This window comes from Heteronotia binoei, chromosome 17 (assembly GCF_032191835.1).
Source record: "Heteronotia binoei isolate CCM8104 ecotype False Entrance Well chromosome 17, APGP_CSIRO_Hbin_v1, whole genome shotgun sequence".
NCBI lineage: Eukaryota > Metazoa > Chordata > Lepidosauria > Squamata > Gekkonidae > Heteronotia > Heteronotia binoei.
Genome location: NC_083239.1, coordinates 50,508,877 through 50,529,870, shown reverse-complemented (window position 1 = coordinate 50,529,870; position 20,994 = coordinate 50,508,877). Strand labels below are relative to the sequence as shown.

At 50.4% G+C, this 20,994-nt stretch overlaps 1 protein-coding gene across 1 annotated transcript; it reads right to left on the bottom strand.

Annotated features, from left to right (window-relative positions):
* Positions 1 to 130: 130 nt before the first annotated feature.
* On the bottom strand, positions 131 to 5,349 carry FBXO46 (F-box protein 46). The gene has a single exon (XM_060258120.1). It carries the CDS (start codon positions 5,262 to 5,264, stop codon positions 3,270 to 3,272), a length of 1,995 nt encoding a protein of 664 aa, XP_060114103.1. The 5' UTR covers positions 5,265 to 5,349; the 3' UTR covers positions 131 to 3,269.
* Positions 5,350 to 20,994: the final 15,645 nt, after the last annotated feature.

Genomic DNA, 20,994 nt, shown 5'->3' with positions numbered 1-20,994 from the left:
TGAAACGTAAAAAGGAGATGCTCATTTTGGTAGCCCTGAGCTCCCCTGGAAGGCAGGACTAAAAAAATGCAAGAGAGATATTCAGCCCTTTGTCGACAAGGGAACAATAAGTGAAAACCACCTCCAGAAATCGTGTTCTATTTTTTTCCTGCAGTTTTATTTTTTTTTTAATTCCTCCACTCAATAGTTCTTGAAAATGTCACACATGTACAGAGACAAAAAACAGGCATATAAATACCGGCGTGATCAAGACCAGAGGGAGGAAGGGGAGAAGGGAGATGGTAGAGGAAGGCATTCTGCTCTTTGCCAGCTTCGGTAATGCATGGAGTGGGGGCGGAAACAGGACCCTGATCAAATCAGGGAAGGTGGCAAGGGGAAATACTGCCCCTGCAATGTGCCAAGAGGGGCAGGTGCTCAAGAAACACCGGGGCAGACATAGAGGTGTGTGCAGGTGTGTGGACCGATGCACAGTGAGGAGGCCTGAAAGCACTTGAAGGCAGAATGGTGGAAAGAGGAGATATTCAGAACTGGGGCTGAAAGACCCCCATAAACCAGAGCTTAGCGGTCACTCAGAAAGGAAGTGTTCCAGCGGCTGCTCTCTCTCCTGGCCCACGCAGTTGGGAAAGGACAAGTCGCACATCAATGCGAAGTCTGAAGGAAGAAGAGATTCCCTTGAGCCGAAAGCAGAGCTTTTTTTCTAGCAGGAACTCCTTTGCATATTAGGCCACACCTTCTTTTATAGCCAATCCTCCAAGAGCTTACAGGGTTCTTAGTACAGGGCCTACTGGAAGCTCTTGGAGGATTGGCTATGTCAGGGGATGTGGCCTAATATGCAAAGGAGTTCCTGCTACAAAAAAAACCCCTGCAGGTGGGGTGGGGGCTCTTAAAAGGAGCCGTCCACCTGAGTGGGGCTCTGGAATTAAGACTGAGAAGGGACACAGCAAACGTTTGCTTCCCCTGGATCGGAGAAGGAAAAGAGAGCAGCCGATCTCCCCAGGCATGTGCATTGGGGTAAGTGATCACATGGAAGGGGGGGAAGCCATGACCTTCTAGCAGAAGACATTCTCCAATTCTGAGACGCTCGCCGGAGCATGGAACAAAGGGAGAGATCTTATCCCAGAGATGGTTGGGAGAAAGGGCAAGACAAGGTAGTTAATCCCAGAGATGACAGCGCTCCTTACGCAGGAGCTTATAACCCCCCATCTATCTCCCTGCAACAGCCCAGAGGAATCCCAGAGGCCAAACCTCTTTGCTCTGGCATAATTTTAAAAAAATTAGCACAAAAGGACATCACTCCCACTCCCCCAAACAATATTCCCACACGCACACACCCCGTCAAGATGGCAGCCAAGCGAAGAAAAAGTAGTATTAAAACAAGAAGTGGACGAGCAGCCCTTTTGGGGGGTGGTTCAACAACTCCCATCTCTGGGCAAAGAGGGCCCACACCCCGTACACGGAGCCCTTAAGACGATTTCAAGAGTTCGTAGTTCTAAGAGGATGCAGCCAGCATCAAGGCAGCCGGAAAAGGTGGCCCGGGAGGAATGTTGTGGGGCGAGGGGGAGGAGACCAACCCTTCCCTACTGTGGAAAGCGGCCCTAACAGGTCGATGCCTGCCTCGCAGGGTTGTTAGAGATGCAGCAGTTTCTAGGCAGGCTTGAACCTGGCAAGATGGCGGCCGCCTGGCCCCTTCCCCGAATTTAACCACTAAGTGAGTCGTCTGAGGCAAAATGTGAGTGACTCCGGGGAGGAAACAGCAGAGAAGCACGCAGGAGACATGCTAGGCTGTGTACGGCCAGCTGCCGGCAAAAGCAGCTACGGCGGTACGGTTAAGCTGCCCGTTTCAAGGTGAGCTACCCACCCCTGATATGTTTTTAGCGCCAATGATTCCTGCATCGGAAGTTCCAGTTAAAGCCGTGTGCACCGTTGCCACCCGTGACCTTTCACAGCTCACAAACAGGTGTCTGGGATCCAACGAGAAATGTAAGCTGGGTTGCTACAAAGACAGGTTTCTAGTGTGCCTGACTCCTGCCCTATAGGATCCTTCAGGGCTTTTTCTAGCAAGAGCTCCTCTGCAGATTAGGCCACGCCACCTGATGTAGCCAATCCTCCTGGAGCTTACAGTAGGCCCTATACTAAGAGCCCTCTAAACTCTTGGAGGATTGGCTACATCAAGAGGGTGTGGCCTAATATGCAGAAGAGCTCCTGCTAGAAAAAGAGCCCTGGGTTGCTGTTTGGCAGAATTCCCTCTTGGGGGCGCTCCTTGTAGAGGGACCCACACCCCAGAGCACTCTTCTGGGGATGCCACTGCTGTTAAAGGAAGTTTAGGTTTGTGGCAGAGAGGCCTGCTCTTGCAGAAATGAAGGAACAGTTCTGGAGCATGCGGAGAGAGGGAAAATGGGGATCGAATTGTGGTCACAGAGCTGGAAGGGTCTGGGGGGCTTGTGGTTCCGGAGCAAGGGAGAGCTATAATGGGTCAGGAAGAACGGGGGAGTCGAAATGGGAAAGCCGAGCTCAGTTGACCATAGAAGGAGGTGATGAGGGAAGGGCCTGGGAGGGACAGACCCAACAGGTGGGGCAATTGGAGGGGAGGAGCAATAAAACCATCCGGATGGAGCTGAAGCGGTCTGAAAGGGTTTAGCAAGAAGAGAACAGCCCAACCTCTTCATCGGGTAGTTGCCTGCATCTGGGGGTGGCAAGGGGGCTACTTTGTGGTCAGTAAGAGGGGCCTTGTTTGGTTAAGAACTTGAGGCAGCTGGCCACAATTCCTGTCTTGCAGTGCATGATGGGTAACTGTTGGCTACAAAGGAAACAACCTGATTTCCGGTGTCCGTAAGCACACGGAAATCAACTGCAGGATTTTTGCTGATCTCCTGAAACCTGTTAATGAGCTGCAAAGATTTTAAAAAGATACCCATCTTACCCCCTCTACCGAGGCATGTTGATCAGTGAACCCTGTGGCTTTTTATTTCATATATTTCTTTAAAAATTTCTTTTTCATACAAGGGTTGGTTGGTTTTTCTCCCCTCTCCCACCTTAATTTTCCTCTCTCTAACAGGAAGGAGAGATAGGAGAGAACCAAACCCAAACTGGCAATCACAACCAAGAGGAGAAAAAAAAAAGAGAAGCAAAAAACCAAACGTCAACACAACAAAACTTTCCGTAAAGCACACTCACACCACCACACCCTCTCGCACACGAGCAGAACCGAGAGAGAGAGAAGAGAGACTTCCTTCATCAAGAGCTCCCCTCCCCTCCCCACGCTCCGCCCCTCACCTCCCGTCCTCCCTCCGGGCGGCCCGCTCTCGCAACATGTCAGAGGGCTGCACCCAGTTGTTGTCATGGAGCCCCACCCGGCACCCGGGGGTGTCCTTGTCCGTTTGTCGGCAGCACATCCAGTAGGATCGTCCATAAGGCAGATCGTGATGATAGGGCTTGGGGTGCCAGCGGCAGAGGGAGACGTCCCCCTTCTCGTAGTGCTTCTTGCACTGCTTACAGGGGTCGTCGCGGTACAAGGGGTCCCTATTCCACTGGGAGTCTGTGGCTTGCACGCCGAACGTCTCGATGATGTACTTGAAATAGTGACAGGAGCATTTTAAGGCAGCCAGCGACTGCGTGGGCAGGTAGCTGAAGATCTTCACCATGATGTGGTCGGGGAGCAGGAGCATGTACTGGCGGGGCTCCAGCAAGCGCTGGATCTTGAAGCGGATCTCCAAGAAGTCGTGGGAGACGTGGCGATAGAGGCGGCACAGGGAGGTGTCCGAGGGCGTCGACTCCAGGCCAGACCCGTCAAGCCTCTCATTCCCCCCATCGCTGCTGTTGGTGGCATCCAAGAAGGAACCGTCCCCCTCCCGGCCGTCTTCGGGCCAAGGGGGTTGGGCGTGAAGGAAGAAGAGCTGCCCCGGTGGCGGATCGTCACAAGACGAGCACAGAACTTCTTGGGTCGGAGAGCCAACCGTCAAGCAAACAGTCTCTTCCTTCATATTCTTGGTGCTGTCCTTGCCAAAGAAAACGCACTGGTCCACCACGCCCGTGACGACCACATCGACGTGGAAGCCCGACACGCAGTCCCTGGATATGGAACCTGTTGGGCCACCCAGCTTCTCACCGCCGGATCGGCCCCCTTCTGGGATGGCGTCCAGTTTGCCGGAGCCACCTTGGCTCTCTCCGCAAGTCATCTCTACGTCCAGCGGCTCGGGGCCGGATCCGTCAGCTGCTTTCGGGGAAGCACTTGCCAGTAGGAAGTCCACGTTGTTGGGGAGGGTGTCTCGGGAAGGACTGATGAGCTGGTAGAGGTCACAGGTGATCTTGTCTTTGGCACGGGCCGCGTTGCTGGTCGGCGAGCCCCCGCAGCTCATGAACACGCAGTTGGGGCGAGCGCTGGAGCCGCCCTCGGTGGGCGAGCGCGGTTCCCGGCTGCTGGAGATCCTGAAGGCGATGCGGACTTCCCCGGGGCTGTGCTGGGAATTGGCCACGCACTCGGCCGACTCTCGGCACAGGCCATTCTGCCGCAGGACACTGCGCTCCCGCTGCTGCGACTCAAAGTGGGCCACGGCTTCGGCAACTCGGCTGCAGTCAGAGCCGCCCCCCACGGATGACCCCTTCTTCTCCCCGCTGTCTCCTTGCTCTTGGTCCGTGGACACGAAAACCATGGGGGACGACGGGGTGGCGGCGGGGCTCGGCCTGGGGTAGTTCTGCAGAGCCAGCGCCGTCCGTTGCTCCACCAACGCCACCATCTCAGCCACCGAGAGCAGGTCTGTGTCGCCACCCAGGTCAGCGTGGGACTCCGGACAAAGGCAGACATCCTCGGCTTCCTTGACAACATCCTTGGCCTTGGGGGGACACGGTTTGCCCTTGCCGGGGTCGTGCGACCGCCGCCGGCGCTTGGCCTTGGAACTGTCACTCCCCCAGTTACCCTTGACCTTCATGGCGCTCGCCCGGCTTCCGCTGTTGCACTGGTGGGCCACGAAAAATGCGATCTTCTCCTTAGTGTTGCCGGGCTTGATCACGTACCACGTGTCCAAAAGCACCCGCCCCTCCTCCACCTGGCTGGGGTTGGGGGAGGCAGCGGGGGGCGGTGGAGGCGGGGCGGGCGGGGTGTTCTCCGAACAGGCCTCCCCCCCGCCCTCTTCTTCTTCCTTGGCTTTGCAGGCAAAGTCCCCAAAGCTCTTTTTCACCTGGCCTCCACCACACTGCTTGTTCTGGGAGTAAGTGCCGAAGGGGCGGGGGCACCACAGCTGGATGTGGGAGAATGTGTTCTGATCCATCGCTCTCTCATGGCCAGGCGGCAGGGGGAAGGCTGCTGCCCCCTAGCTTCTGGTGGTCTGCTCTCAGAGAGTCTTCCTGGGGTCTGAGGGGAGAGAAAGAGACATTCATCAGGATTGCAAAACACGAAATGTGAAGTTTGACAAATGGGATTGCGTCCAGTGTTCCCTCTAAGCTGAGTTAGCATGAGCTAACTCACAGTTTTTTAGATCCCAGTAGGCAGCCATGTTGGTCTGAAGCAACAGAACAAATCAGTAGACAACTCATCCTATGGCAAACTATATGGATGCTATAATCTCTTGAGAAACCATGCCCTCTATTTAAACTAACAAAGCCAGAATTGATTTATGCAACCTCACACCTACGACAGCAGTCTGCTTTTTATCACCCTCTGGTGTTTTTTCAGCCCTGTTTTGTCCTAACACTAACGAACACAGATCCCTATTTGTGATTCTTTTAATCTGCTAAAAACATTCCCATGATTCCACACTGCCCACTTATATTATGAATTGCTGCTTGCCATTCCCATTTTGTCTGATGAAGTCTGCTTAAGAGCATATGAAAGCTGACATTCTGAATAAAACTCAGTTGGTCTTAAAGGTGCACTTGTCTACTGATTTGTTCACAGATTTTTAGCCTCCAGCTCACACATTTTTGTCTTAGCTCAGGAAGGATGACCCCAAAGCACACTAATTGATGCAGCATCTCACAACCTTAATGCCAGTAGCTCACAACTTTAATACCAATAGCTCACAAAGTAGAATTTTTGCTCACAAGACTCTACAGCTTAGAGGGAACCCTGCTTGCGTCTATTCTGCAATACCTCACTAGCACAGGAATTTAGCTTCTCGACAACAGTTGAACACAGGTTTCTAGTCTTCATAGCCTGAAAGCAACACGGGCAAAATATAATGAATCATCAGGAACTGCAAAAGAGACCACAAAAGGTTGATGATGGAGTGCTCATAGTCACTCTTCTCTGACAAAGGGAGTTTTGATCTCAAGCGCTCACACTCCAAAAGAACTCACGGGTCTGAATCCAGCCATCACCGCTCTTAATTTATTCATAGCCTCCCCCAGCCTATCATTTATATAATCCTATTGAGGAACATTCCAGAACCAATTTCTAAACCGTTTCCTTCGACCTGCGCAGCTCTTTTTCCTTCCAGTGTGAGAACTTCAGTTTTGTTTTTCTTTCCAAGCCGCTAATCCTCATGAACAAAGACAGCACAACCGAAGTTATAGTGACCGAATAACTAAGAATGTGTTGAAACAAAATCATACAAATATGTTCGATAGAAGACTAAATAGCAATAACAATTCCCCAAAAGTTTTACAGTCCCATCAAAGGAGTCCCAATGAACAGGAGGTCGACTTGATTATTCCTGTTTCAAATCCTCTTCTAGCATAGGGGGCTCCAACCAGATCGAGCCTTTTGGAATTTAGTGCCATTTTGAAATCTTACTGGAGACTTTCTGTCCCATTTCTCCATTGGGAATTCTATGTGCAGTCTTTGGACGCACTGAAAAGGATCTGGTGGGTTTTGCAGCTTCTTGCAACTTTGATACATCAGAACACTGATATTTTTTGAGCTTTTGCCTTTGGTTGAGATATGTGGTTATTCTTTGCAGTGGTTGACATATGTGATTGGAGCCCCCCCGTGCTAGAACAGAATTCGAAGCAGGAATAATCAAGTCGACCACCTGTTCATTGGGACTCCTTTGATGGAACTGTGAAACTTTTGGGGAATTGTTATTGCTATTTAGCAACCCCGTGGCACACAGCGGTAAAGCAGCAGTACTGCAGTACTGCGATCTGAACTTTCTGCTCTCGACCTGAGTTCTGTCCCAGCAAAAGCTGGTTCAGGTAGCCGGCCCAAGGTTGACTCAGCCTTCCATCCTTCCGAGGTCGGTAAAATGACTACCCAGCTTGCTGGGGGGAAAGTGTAGATGCCTGGGGAAGGCAAGGGCAAACCATCCCATAAAGTCTGCCATGAAAACGTTGTGAAAGCATCGTCACCCCAGAGTCGGAAACGGCTGGTGCTTGCACAGGGGACCTTTCCTTTCCTATTGCTATTTAGTCTTCTATTAAACATATTTGTATGATTTTGTTTCAATACATTCTTAGTTATTTGGTCACTATAACTTCAGTTGTGCTGTCTCCCTTTATCGATCCTCATGAACAACCTGCCAACTTTTAGGGAGTCGGGGGAATAGCAGAGGCCTGTAGAGAGCTCTTTCCGATCAAGAGTTCCCCTACGCGGTGTACCTAGGAATTCGCTGGATCACGTCTTCCTCCTGGCTTTCCTTTGCCCAACCCATGGAAGACACACTGCTCAGCCCTCATTGCCTCCTTGGCAGGCTGCCAGCTTACGTTCTAGATAACCTCCTGCATAATTTACACTCAGAGCTCAGAGCTAAAGAAAGAGAAGCTGGAGAACAGCAAGGATCCAATTACTGTGCCCTAAAAAAACACAGGCAGTTCCAGGACAACAAACAGCCCCGGATGAAGCCCAGGGAAAAGGTGTTCGTCAGGATGGGAAGGATGGTGCACAGAAGCACATGGGGGGAGGGTACCCTGAAGACAGGAATCACAAAACGCTTTGTGCACGATAACCAAGCAGCTGAAGAAGCTCTGAAAGCTGCAAAGGGTTCTGGGGTATGTTTCAGGGCAGTCATTCAAATGAACAGCAGGAGAGCCCTACTGGATCAGACCAGTGGCCCACCTAGTCCAGCAGCCTGTCTCACACAGAGCAGGGGACCCCAACCCCCAGTCTGTGGACCAGTACCGGTCCGTGGCCTGTTAGCAACCGGGTCGTGAGTTGTATAATTATTTCATTATATATTACATAGTAGTAGTACTAATAATAATACAACATTGGGAATAATAATAATAAAGTGCTGGATTTATACCCTGCCCTCCACTCCGAATTTCAGAGTCTCAGAGCAGCACACAATCTCCTTTATCTTCCTCCCCCACAACAGACACCTTGTGAGATGGGTGGGGCTGAGAGAGCTCTCTCAGAAGCTGCCCTTTCAAGCACAACTCTGTGAGAAGCTATGGCTGACCCAAGGCCATTCCAGCAGCTGCAAGTAGAGGAGTGGGGAATCAAACCTGGTTCTCCCAGATAAGAGTCCGCAGACTTAACCACCATACCAAACACTTTCGAAATAAAGTACACAATTGTATCATCCTGAAACCATTGCCCCGCCCCCCTCGGTCCATGGAAAAATTTTTATCCACAAAACTGGTCCCTGGTGCCAAAAAGGTTGAGGACCACTGCTCTAGAGGGCCAACCACAGGACATAGAGGTTGAGGCCTTCCCCTAATGTTGCCTCCTGGCAACAGCATTCAAAGGCTGACTGCCTCTGAATGTGGAGGTTCCATAGCCACTGACGGACCCCTCCTCCATGAACCTGTCCAATCCCCTATTAAAGCTTGTCTAGGCCTGTGGCCATCATTGCATCCTCCGGCAGCAAAGCACGTCCTTTTGTCCACCTTTAATATTCCACCCATCAGCTTCACTGGATGCCCTCAAAATCTAGTACTTTGGGAGGGAGAGAAAAAAAAAGAATCTCTTTCTCAACTCTCTGCACCCTGGGCATAATTTCATAAACCTCTATCACAGGGGTGGCCAAACTGCGTCTCAGGAGCCACATGTGGCTCTTTCACACATATTGTGTGGCTCTTGAAACCCCCAAAGCCCCATCAGCCAGCTTGGAGAAGGCATTTGTCTCTTTAAATCACTCCTCCAAGCCAGCTGACAGCTCAGAGAATGCATTTAAAGGTGCTTTCTTTTCACCTCACCCCCCCAATCTATTGCCTGCCTGCCTTCATTCCCTCCCACTCTCCCAGCTCTCAAACATCTGATGTTCATCTCTTGCGGCTCTCAAACATCTGATGTTTAGTCTATGTGGCTCTTACGTCAAGGAAGTTTGGTCACCTCTGCTCTATCATGTCCCCTCTTAGTTGTCTCTTTTCTAAACTCTTCCTCAGACTCTTCCTCATCGGAAAGATGCTTCAACCTCCTAATAACCTCTCATCGGCCTACCGGGTCATGGGAGCAACCAACACCCAGGCAGTTACAGGCTCAGTTCCTGACATCCCCAGTTGGAGGATTTTAGGTGCTGAGAAAGCCCTTTCTGCACTTCAGATGCTGATATATTAATTAACAGACATAAACATTGTCTCTTATTCTTTACAATAACCCTGGAAGGTAGGATACTATTCTCCCCAGATGGGGCACAGGATGAGAGAGTCAGAACTTGTTGAAGGCCACGTAAAGAACTTGTGGCAGGGGGGAGATTCAAATCATTTTGATCTTGTGGCTGCAACACCAGCTTGTTTAATAATAATTAAACAGTTAGCAATTCAATAGCATTTCAGAGCACCTAAGGAAGAAGAATTGCAGATTTATACCCCCGCCCTTCTCTCTGAATCAGAGTCTCAGAGCAGCTTACAATTGCCTTCATCTCCTTCCCCCACAACAGACACCCTGTGAGGTGGGTGGGGCTGAGAAGAAGTGGAAGAAGACTGCAGATTTATACCCTGCCCTTCTCTCTGAATCAGAGACTCAGAGGGGCTTACAATCTCCTTTATCTTCTCCCCCCACAACAGACACCCTGTGAGGTGAGTGGGGCTGAGAGGGTTCTCCCAGAAGCTGTCCTTTCAAGGACAACCTCTGCCAGAGCTATGGCTGACCCAAGGCCATTCCAGCAGCTGCAAGTGGAGGAGTGGGGAATCAAACTCGGTTCTCCCAGATAAGAATCCATGCACTTAACCACTACACCAGACTGGCTCTTTTTAAACAACGGTCTACCTTCCAAGGATGGCTTTAAGGATCACAGCAAGATCGAAGACGTGCACTAGACCAACCAAACACTAAGCATTCAGATGGTTTCCTCCCTGGAGTCTGAGTCGGACAGAGGCTGGAAAAGCCTCCAAGAAGGTTATAGAACAAAAAGAGGCTGAAATGAATTATTTCCTCCGGCTTCAGCTGGAACTTTGGGATGGGATCACAGTGCAAGTTTCAGCCAGCGGCCCACCCTCCTCACATGGGCGGTGGGGGGGGGGACCTCTCTCACAGCACCAGAACAATCAGGGCTGTGAACTAGGATTAAAGGAGCCACGCTCCCAGAGTTCCACTGTTCAAACTCAGGCCCCACCAGCCTCACCCAGGGAGTCTGAAGTCACACACTTATTTCAGGTACAAAGGTAACTTCTCCCAGCTGCAGTATCCTGTTTGTTTTTAACCTTCTTGCTAGCAGCAATGAGGCAGAAGATGAGCGGAGGGAGAGACTGCATTGAAGAGGCGCGCATCCACCTCTATTTCTCACCACCCGTTCATCTGCAAGCTCTTCGGCCAAACAAGGAAGAAGGCTGACGGCTAACAAAAACAGCCTGCAAACAGTGGGAATGTTTCTGGAGAAGCTGGGGTTCTCCTCTGGCCGTGTCCCGCATTCACTCAGGATCCTGTGCTACACGAATGTTGGGTGCGAGGCATGCAAACAGGTCTGAGAGGAGAAGAGGGAGAAATGATGGCAACCTCTAAAGGAAAGGGAAGCAATGCTTTCCTCCTGCACAGCTCCAGTGGGAGATTTGTGGGTGTTTCTACCACACGGAGAGCTGGTTTTTGTTGGGGTTGGGTTCTGCCAGCAAGACGCAGCTGACTTATGGCCACCCCATGGGGTTTTCAAGGCAAGGGACATTCAGAAGTGTCTGGCCATTGCCTGCCTCTGCATAACGATCCTGGTGTCCCTTGCTGGTTTCCCATCCAAAAACTGCCCAGGGCAGCTTCAAGAGGGGACTGGATGAACATATGGAGCAGAGATCCATCAGTGGCTATTAGCCACAAGGTACAGAGCAGAGGTGGTCAAACTGAAGCTCAGGAGCCGCATGTGGCTCTTTCACACATGTTGTGTGGCTCTCGAAGCCCCCATCACCCCGTTGGCCAGCTTGGAGAAGGCATTTGTGTCTTTAAATCACTTCTCCACGGCAACCTGCCTTGCAACTTGGAGAATGCATTTGAAGTTGCTTTCTTTCCACCTCTCTCACACTCTTCCCTCTCCATCTATTTCCTTTCTTCCTCCCTCCCTTCCTTGCGACCTCCTTCTTGCAGCTCTCAAACATCTGATGCTCAAGTTTTGTGGCTCTCAAACTTCTGATGTTTATTCTATGTGGCTCTTCCATTAAGCAAGTTTGGCCACCCCTGATATAGAGGGAACACTCTGTCTGAGGCAGTGATGCTCTGTCTTCTTGGAGCTTGGGGGGCTTCTGGAGTTCTGGCCTTGTTGGTGGACCTCCTGATGGCACCTGGGCTTTGGCCAATGGGTGACACAGAGATGGGCCAATGACCTGACCCATGTTCTAGGGCCAACCCTACTTAGCATCCAACCTTGCTTATCTTGTGAGATTGGGCCATGCCAGGGCAGAAGGCTGCTAGTACAAAGGTTCAAATCCCTACTCTCCCAAGGAATCTTGCTGGGTGACCTTGGAGCAGCCACAAGCTGCTCAGCCTAACCTACCTCTAAGAGTTGCTGCGACAATAACATGGAGAATGGGAGAACGTTGTAAGCCCTTCAAGGTCCCCCCTTGGGGAGAAAAACAGAATGTAAATGAAGTGAATGGAAGAATAAAATAAGATACATCCGTGGACATGCAGGCCCAGCCTCTGGGATTCAGGTATCTGGGAACAGACTAGCGGGGTTGTACGCTTAAGAATGAATGCTGAACAAGGTGGTAAACCTGGTTCTGGGCCGTAGGACCTACAAGCTGGGGCGGGGGGGAAGGGCTTCACACAACCGAACACACTTCCATACTGACCTCCCTCTGCGCAGAAAATCGGAGAGTCAAGGTGAAGTAGAATCCTAGAGCTGGAAGGGACCTCCAGGGTCATCTAGTCCAACCCCCAGCTCAATGCTGGAAACTCACAAATACCTCCCCCTACATTCACAGGATCTTCACTGCTGTCAGATGGACATCCATCCAGCCTCTGTTTAAACCCCCCCATGAGGAATTCTGCCCCATGAGCCGCTCCCTACCGTTCAAAACAGACCTGCCCAGAAGCCTGTTAGCCACCACAGTGAGCCTCAGACCTACGGGAAAAGTAGCCCCCCCACTCCGCTTATTGGCAACAATGACTTCTATGTGTTTATCAGCACAGAAATGCAGCATATCTGTTTCTGTTTCTTCCACCCCCCACCCACAACCGAACTGGCAAAGGCTGTTTGTTCCCTGTCCCCAAATTTCTTCTGACCGATTGCAAAGTTGACTTCTTTTTTTTGGGAGGGGGCGTGGGTTGGAAGTCCATCCCCTGCAGCCGCCTGTTGACTGCATACGGGCCTTAGCCCAGGGTGGGAGTGTGAGCGCCCCCCCTCCCTCCGCGCCCCAGCACCCACGCCTGGCTCCGTTGCACCAGCCGCTTGCGGGGAGGAGACCCGCTCCGCACTTGCAGCCTCCCGTGGGTGCAACTGGCTGCCTCCCACCCTCCACCCCCCCCCCCCGCAATAAACTACCACCTCTTGCACCCACCAGACGGCGCAGCCTCAGATGCACCAAATGCAAAAAAAGGGGGTGCAAAAGACGCGCCCCCCCCCCGCAGCTCCTTTCTTCGCCCCCTCTCCACGCGGTCAATTTCCTTACCTGTGATCCCAAAGGGGGGGGGGGACGTTATCTGGAGAAGAAGGGCCTCCCCCCTCGGCTGCAACCTACATCTTGCATGGGGGGGCCTGGAAAACAAAATAAATATATATTTTTAAAAAATAAAAATCCACAGGTTGCAAGCAGTTTTTGCAAACGCAAGGAGAAAAGGGGAGGGTACAGCAGGGGGGGGAAACCCTGGGGGGCACGCTAGATTTCCTTGGCAGAGCTCTCTTAAAGGGCCCGCATCCCCATTGCTCCGGCCCCTTTTTATGCCTCCCGTGCAATACAATAGGAGCCCTGAATTTATCCACTAGATTAACACCCCCCCTTTTTTTTTCCAGGCGAGCGCGCGCGCGCACACACACACACACACACACCACGCGCGCGCGCCACCCTCCGCCAGTCCCTACCATTTGTTGACAGACATATGCATGGCGCCTGGCAGCCAATCAGAAAGCCATGTTTGGGGCATGCCCATATATGGATGACAGCGGAGTCTCGGCCTACCCAGGGTTGGATTTTTTTTTCTTCTCGCCCCCTTCTCCTGCCTTCTCTCGTTAGGGACAGTCGCGCAATTCGCGCTGTCGACAAACCACGGAGGGAGAGAAAGAGGAGGGAGAGGAGAGAAAGTTCGGGCGTTGCTCTTGCAATCCTAGCTGCATGTTCAGGAAAGAGGAAAGGCTCAGTTGCCAGTGCCAAGAAAGCAGGGAACCACCCCACTGCCTTTTTTTTTTTTAAGCCCAAGGTTCAGCACCAGGTCATGCATTCCAGATAGTAAAAAATTAATACAAGACTTTTCTGCTTGGCTCTGGAGAGAAAAACAACATGCATTACGCTGGTTGTATTTCTGCCCTCTAAGGAGGACAGGGCACTTTACAGGAGGTCTCTCTCCTCCATTTTACCTTCATCCCATTCACAACAACCCTGAAAAGTAGGCTAGGCTTCAAGGTGTTCCCAAGATAAAATTTCTCAAGGTAAAGAACAATGTTCCCTCTAAGCTGCAGTCTTGTGAGCAAAACTTCTACTTTGTGAGCAACTAGCAGAAAAGTTGTGAGCCACTGCATAAATCAGTATGCTCTGGGGTCATCCTTCCTGAGCTAAGACAAAAATGTGTGAGTCTGCGGCTAAAAATCTGTGAGCTAGCTCACACTAACTCAGCTTAGAGGGAACACTGGTAAAGAATACCAACAGAGACACCCTGCTATCCCTTAGGTAAAGGTAGTCCCCTGTGCAAGCACCAGTTGTTTCCGACTCTGGGGTGATGTCGAATCACGACATTTTCACAACAGACTTTTTACGGGGTGGTTTGCCATTGCCTTCCCCAGTCGTCTACACTTTCGCCCCAGCAAGCTGGGTAAATCATTTTACCGACCTTGGAAGGATGGAAGGCTGAGTCAACCTTGAGCCAGCTACCTGAACCCAGCTTCTGCCAGGGAGCCAGTGTGGTGTCTTAGTGGCCTCAGTGCTGGACCCAGTTGCATATGGACATATGAAGCTGCCTTATACTGAATCAGACCTTTGGTCCATCAAAGTCAGTATTGTCTTCTCAGACTGGCAGCGGCTCTCCAGGGTCTCACGCTGAGGTTTTTCACACCTATTTGCCTGGACCCTTTTTTGGAGATGACAGGGATTGAACCTGGGACCTTCTGCTTCCCAAGCAGATGCTCTACCACTGAGCCACCGTCCCTCCCCAACAAATCCCATCTGTGCTATGAAAGCTCACAGTCTCAGCCTCACTTACCACACTGTATTGTGGTGAGAATAAAACGGAGGGCAGGAAAATAATGTTAAAACACTTTGGGTCTCCACTGGGGGAAAGGAGGAGTAGAAATGCAGTATGTGAATAAATATCTATATTTTACAACTGTCTATATATAATTTCACTTGCATTTCAGGAATCAAAACCTTTCACTCACAGCTCTTCAAAACCCTCAGCGGTCCCACGTATCCTCCAAGACATAAGCCCCATTTAACCCAAAGAAACTGTTTTAAAAAGCACTTTAAAGGCATAGAAATAACTTTAAACAACCAGTTGCTGGAGGTGTCAAATTACGCAAACTCTAGTTAGGTAAGCGGCAAAAACTTCTGTGTGACCTGAAAGCTTGCTTGCATACTCTTATGTTGGACAGTTTTTGGAAATTTCAGTGGTACTTTCAGTAGAATATTTATTTATTCCAATTTTTAAACAGCCCTCCCCCACAGGACAATGTGCATCAAAATACTCATAAAATACAATAAAAGGTTAAAATACAAAATACAGTCAAATATGATTTTTTTAAAAAATCATAACATATGGAGACACACACCAGCAACTTTCTTTCGGTGAAGGGGATTTGGAGCTAAGCTTCTAGCTCTGTTGATGAGCTGGGAGACATTAGAAAACACTGCAGCAAGAATGTTAGACCTAGATCCAAGGGGGCTGTGACAGAGATATACCCCAACTGATTTTTCAAAACTCTCATTATATCCCACTTGATATGTATTATAAGAACAAAGCATGAGTCCAGTGGCACCTTTAAGACCAATGAAGTTTTATTCAAGGTATAAGCTTTTGTGTCTGAAAATGTGTGCGTTCACACAAAAGTTTATACTTCGAATAAAAACTTTGTCAGTCTCAAAGGCGCCGCTGGACTCGAACTTTGTTCTGCCGTTTCAGACCAACACAGCTATCCGCCCAAATCTACAAACATTAGAACTGGTAAGAGTGCTTTTCAAAGGGTCAAAGTACCGTACTTCACACCCATGATCGCAGCCAATCCTTACAACAGCCCAATCTCATCTCCAGACTGCAGAAGAGAAAGGCAGTGGCGACCTAATGAGTTTACAGTGAAAGAGAAATCTGAATTGGAGACTTTTACCTGAAGCTGCCTTATCCTAAATATCGGACCCTTGGTCAATCAAGCTCCGCATTGTCTGCTCAGACTGGCAGTGGCTCTCCAAGGTCTCAAGCAGAGAAATGTCTTTCACATCACCTATGGCCAGATCCTTTTACGACGATGCTTGGGCTTGAACCTGGGACCTTCCGCATGCCAAGCAGAAGCTCTTCCCCTGAGCCACAGCCCCTCCACCTTACGCCACGCTCATAGCCCTTACCCAGCAATGAGATGGAGCAATTTGCACTCCTGCTTGCCTGAGAATTCAATATGCTACATCCGCAAAAAAACAAACCAACCTGAAAAACAGAGCTGGGATGGCTGACAGCTCCCAGGCAACTCGAAGGGAGCACCGCTGGCTACCTGCCCAATGTCACGCCTGAAATTCAATCTCACCATCAAGCGCTTTGCCCGGAACTATGTAATTAACCTGTGTAACTCACCAACACAGAGCAAGGCAAAGAAAGCTCAGAGGCTGACTACATGCCGAGCTGGAAGCTGGGCATGCAGAGGAACTGAACGCTCCCAGGCACTGTTGAACAACCTGACGCATGAACACACCCCTCTCTTAAGTATTTCCAAGGCCTTTGATTTCACAGTCCTAATCGCCTTTCATCTTTCACAACCGCACAGTGCAGCAATTCTCTGTCAGGCACCTTTCCGAGCACCAGCCACTGCCAAGAGCCAGAGAGGAAAACTGCCAGCACTTAACACTCTAGTATTCAGTGCCAAAGATGAGGTTGGGGGGTAGTGGCTAGCGGAGATGCCGCACTGAACTCCCTGGAGGAATGGCAGCAGCCAAATTAATTAAAATAAACTTTATTCCTGTAACTCCACTTCCAGCAGAAGTGCAGCCCTGCTCAATGGCTATTGTGACATGAGGATCACTGTAAGGAAATAACGCAGGCCAATATTTTGTATGAATGCAAAGCTGATACTCTGCCAAATGCTAACTTTGCCCCGGGGGTTCCTTGGATCACAGCCTAGTTAAGATCCTAATGAGCGCTTCCCTCCTGGGCACTGTGGCTTCCTCTGCATCAAGGGCTTGAATCAGAGGGCAAGGCCCAACAGTGGGCGCTCTGTTTGCTCCAGAACAACAGCCTCTTTCCCAGCAAGAGACAACTCGCCCACCCCACCTTTCATAGTATCATAGAGTTGGAAGGGACCTCCAGGGTCATCTAGTCCAACCCTCTGCACAATGCAAGAAACTCACAAATACTCCCCCCTAAATTCACAGGATCTTAGAATCAAAGAGTTGGAAGGGACCTCCAGGGTCATCTAGTCCAACCCCCTGCACAATGCAGGAAACTCACAAACACCTCCCCCTAAATTCACAGGATCTTCATTGCTGTCAGATGGTCATCTAGCCTCTGTTTAAAAACCTCCAAGGAAGGAGAGCCCACCACCTCCTGAAGAAGCCTGTTCCACTGAGGAACTGCTCTAAACTCACAAACCCCTCCCCCTAAATTCACAGGATCTTCATTGCTGTCAGATGGTCATCTAGCCTCTGTTTAAAAACCTCCAAGGAAGGAGAGCCCACCACCTCCCGAGGAAGCCTGTTCCAGTGAGGAATCACTCTAATGGTCGGGGAGTTCTTCCTAATGTTGAGCTGGAAATCTTTTGATTTAATTTCAACCCATTGGTTCTGGTCCTACCTTTGCAACACAGAGATTGGCAGCCCCACCCCAGCACGTGTTTGGAGACAGAGAGAGACCCCTGGGTGCCCACAGCATCCCAGCCATGTCACCACCCAGCTGCTTCCCCTTCGTTCCCCAAGGTGCATTGCCACCTTCTCTGCTGGGGATGCCAGCCTCCAGGTGGGACCTGGGGATTTTACGTCTCATCTCCAGACTACAGAGATGAATCCTCCTGGAGAAACATGGCAGCTTTGGAGAGTGGGCTCTAAGGCATTGCACTCCACTGAGGTCCCTGCCCTCCCAGGCCCCATCCCCAAATCTTCAGGAATTTCCCAACCTGGAGCTGGCAACCCTATAATATCTCCTCCTCTGCTTTTGCAAGCAGCCAGAAATCTAGAAGTTCTCTGGTGACCCTCTGGGCTGAAATTCCTGGCAGAGGAGCAGGGCTACTGGGAACAAGTGGCAACAACCCTGAGCCGCCCCCCTTCCAGCTTTGCTTGCTATTTCTTCCCCTCGCCCCAGCCCCTATTACCTCCCACATCTGTGCATTGGGGAACTTCAGGTGACTCCCTGGCTGCAGCAGCACGACCTTTGGCTTCCGGGTTAATCATGGCGCATGCGCGAAACCTCGTGTGGTGGGGAGGCCAGTTCCGGGTCTGCCTCCTCGATTCGCAAAGGCGTGTGGGAAGTGTAGTCCTCTCTTGCTGTTTGCTCGCCCGCTGTTGGGGTCTACGCGGACAGTCTAAGGAAGGGCTTGTTTAGAAGGTTTTAAGCGCTGCTGATGCCTTCCAGTTAGAAACGCTGCGGCAGTTCGAGGTCCAAAATTCTGAGCGCCTTTGAGCATGCAAAGAGTGCTCCCCCTCATCGAGTGGCAAAAAAGGTTTTTAAATGGCTCAAGGGCAATGCGCTTCTGAGCATGTACGAAGTGCCATTTCTCTCCGGACAAAGGAGATTTTTTTTAATCCATGAAAAGGATGCATCGAGTATGTGCGTAGTACCCTTTTCTGAGTGGTACTTTTAAAAATAAATAATATTAGGCTTTCCAGTCTCCTGGATTCCCCTGCATAACCACAGCTGGTCTCCAGATTACAGAAATTAGTTCCCCTGGAGAAAATGGCTGCATTGGAGAGTGGACTCTTCGGCAGCGGTGGCCAAACTCGCTTAGCATAAGAGCCACATACAATAAATGTAAGATGTTTGAGAGCTCCAAGACATGAACATCAGATGTTTGACAGCTGCAAAACAAGGCAGGCAGGCAGGCAAATAGATAGGTAGAGGGGAGCGAGAGAGAGATGGAAGGAAAGCAGTTTTAATTTTAAAAGTGGCTTCGAGAAGTGGTTAGAGAGTGTTGGCACTCTGGGCTTTTTTTCAGCAGAGGGAGGGAATGAGAGTGTTGCTGCTGCCCTCTGCTGGATAATATCAGAATTGCCACTCTGGGCTTTTTTTCAGCAGAGGGGGAGAATGAGAGTGTGGCTTGCTGCTGCCCTCTGCTGGATAATATCAGAATTGCCACTCTGGGCTCTTTTTTAGCAGAGGGAGGGAATGAGAGTGTGGCTTGCTGCTCCCCTCTGCTGGATAATATCAGAATTGCCTCTCTGGACTCTTTTTCAGCAGAGGGAGGGAATGAGAGTGTGGTTTGCTGCTGCCCTCTGCTGGATAATATCAGAATTGCCTCTCTGGACTCTTTTTCAGCAGAGGGAAGGAATGAGAGTCTGGGTTGCTGCTGCCCTCTGCTGGATAATATCTGAATTGCCACTCTGGGCTCTTTTTCAGCAGAGGGAGGGAATGAGAATGTGGTTTGCTGCTGCCCTCTGCTGGATAATATCAGAATGCCGCTCTGGGTCCTTTTTTAGCAGAAGGAGTAAATTTGAGTGTGGCTTTCTGCTCCCCTCTGCTGGATAATATCAGAATGCCGCTCTGGGTCCTTTTTTAGCAGGAGGAGTAAATTTGAGTGTGGCTTTCTGCTCCCCTCTGCTGGATAATATCAGAATTGCCTCTCTGGACTCTTTTTCAGCAGAGGGAGGGAATGAGAGTGTGGGTTGCTGCTGCCCTCTGCTGGATAATATCAGAATTGCGGCCCCTCGGCTTTTTTTCAGCAGAGGGGGAGAATGAGAGTGTGGCTCGCTGCTGCCCTCTGCTGGATAATATTAGAATTGCCTCTCTGGGCTCTTTTTCAGCAGAGGGGGAGAATGAGAGTGTGGTTTGCTGCTGCCCTCTGCTGGATAATATCAGAATGCCGCTCTGGGTCCTTTTTTAGCAGGAGGAGTACATTTGAGTGTGGCTTTCTGCTCCCCTCTGCTGGATAATATCAGAATTGCCTCTCTGGACTCTTTTTCAGCAGAGGGAGGGAATGAGAGTGTGGGTTGCTGCTGCCCTCTGCTGGATAATATCTGAATTGCCACTCTGGGCTCTTTTTCAGCAGAGGGAGGGAATGAGAGTGTGGTTTGCTGCTGTCCACTGCTGGAAAATATTAGAATTGCCTCTCTGTGGTATTTTTGAGAAAAGAAAGGGAATGAGAGTGTGGTTTGCTGCTGCCCTCTGCTGAATAATATTAGAATTGCCACTCTGGGCTCTTTTTAAGCAGACGGAGGGAATGAGAGTGTGGCTTGCTGCTGCCTTCTGCTGGAAAATATCAGAATTGCCACTCTGGGCTCTTTTTCAGCAGACGGAGGGAATGAGAGTGTGGCTTGCTGCTGCCCTCTGCTGGAAAATATCAGAATTGCCACTCTGGGCTCTTTTTCAGCAGAGGGAGGGAATGAGAGTGTGGCTTGCTGCTGTCCTCTGCTGGGTAATATCAGAATTGCCACTCTGGGCTCTTTTTCAGCAGAGGGAGGGAATGAGAGTGTGGCTTGCTGCTGTCCTCTGCTGGGTAATATCAGAATTGCCACTCTGGGCTCTTTTTCAGCAGAGGGAGGGAATGAGAGTGTGGCTTGCTACTGTCCTCTGCTGGGTAATATCAGAATTGCCACTCAGGGCTCTTTTTCAGCAGAGGGAGGGAATGAGAGTGTGGCTTGCTGCTGTCCTCTGCTGGGTAATATCAGAATTGCCACTCTGGGCTCTTTTTCAGCAGAGGGAGGGAATGAGAGTGTGGCTTGCTGCTGTCCTCTGCTGGGTAATATCAGAATTGCCACTCAGGGCTCTTTTTCAGCAGAGGGAGGGAATGAGAGTGTGGTTTGCTGCTACCCTCTGCTGGATAATATTAGAATTGCCACTCTGGGCTCTTTTTCAGCAGAGGGAGGGAATGAGAGTGTGGTTTGCTGCTGCCCTCTGCTGGATAATATCAGAATTGCCGCTCTGGGCCCTTTTTTAGCAGAAGGAGTAAATGTGAGTGTGGCTTGCTGCTGCGCTCCGTTGGAAAGGCTCAAAATAGCCTCTCTGGCCTCCCTTTCAGCTGAGAAAGGGAATGAGAGTACCACTTGCTGCAGACCTCTGCTGGAAAATATATGAATTGCCCATCTTTTAAATATATGAATTGGCCTCTTTTTAGCAAGAAGCTTAGAGCCACCCACCACACAAATTCCTAGTTCTAACATTACAGAAACTGATTTCTGTGTGTCGCTTACACAACCATTTTTGGCAGA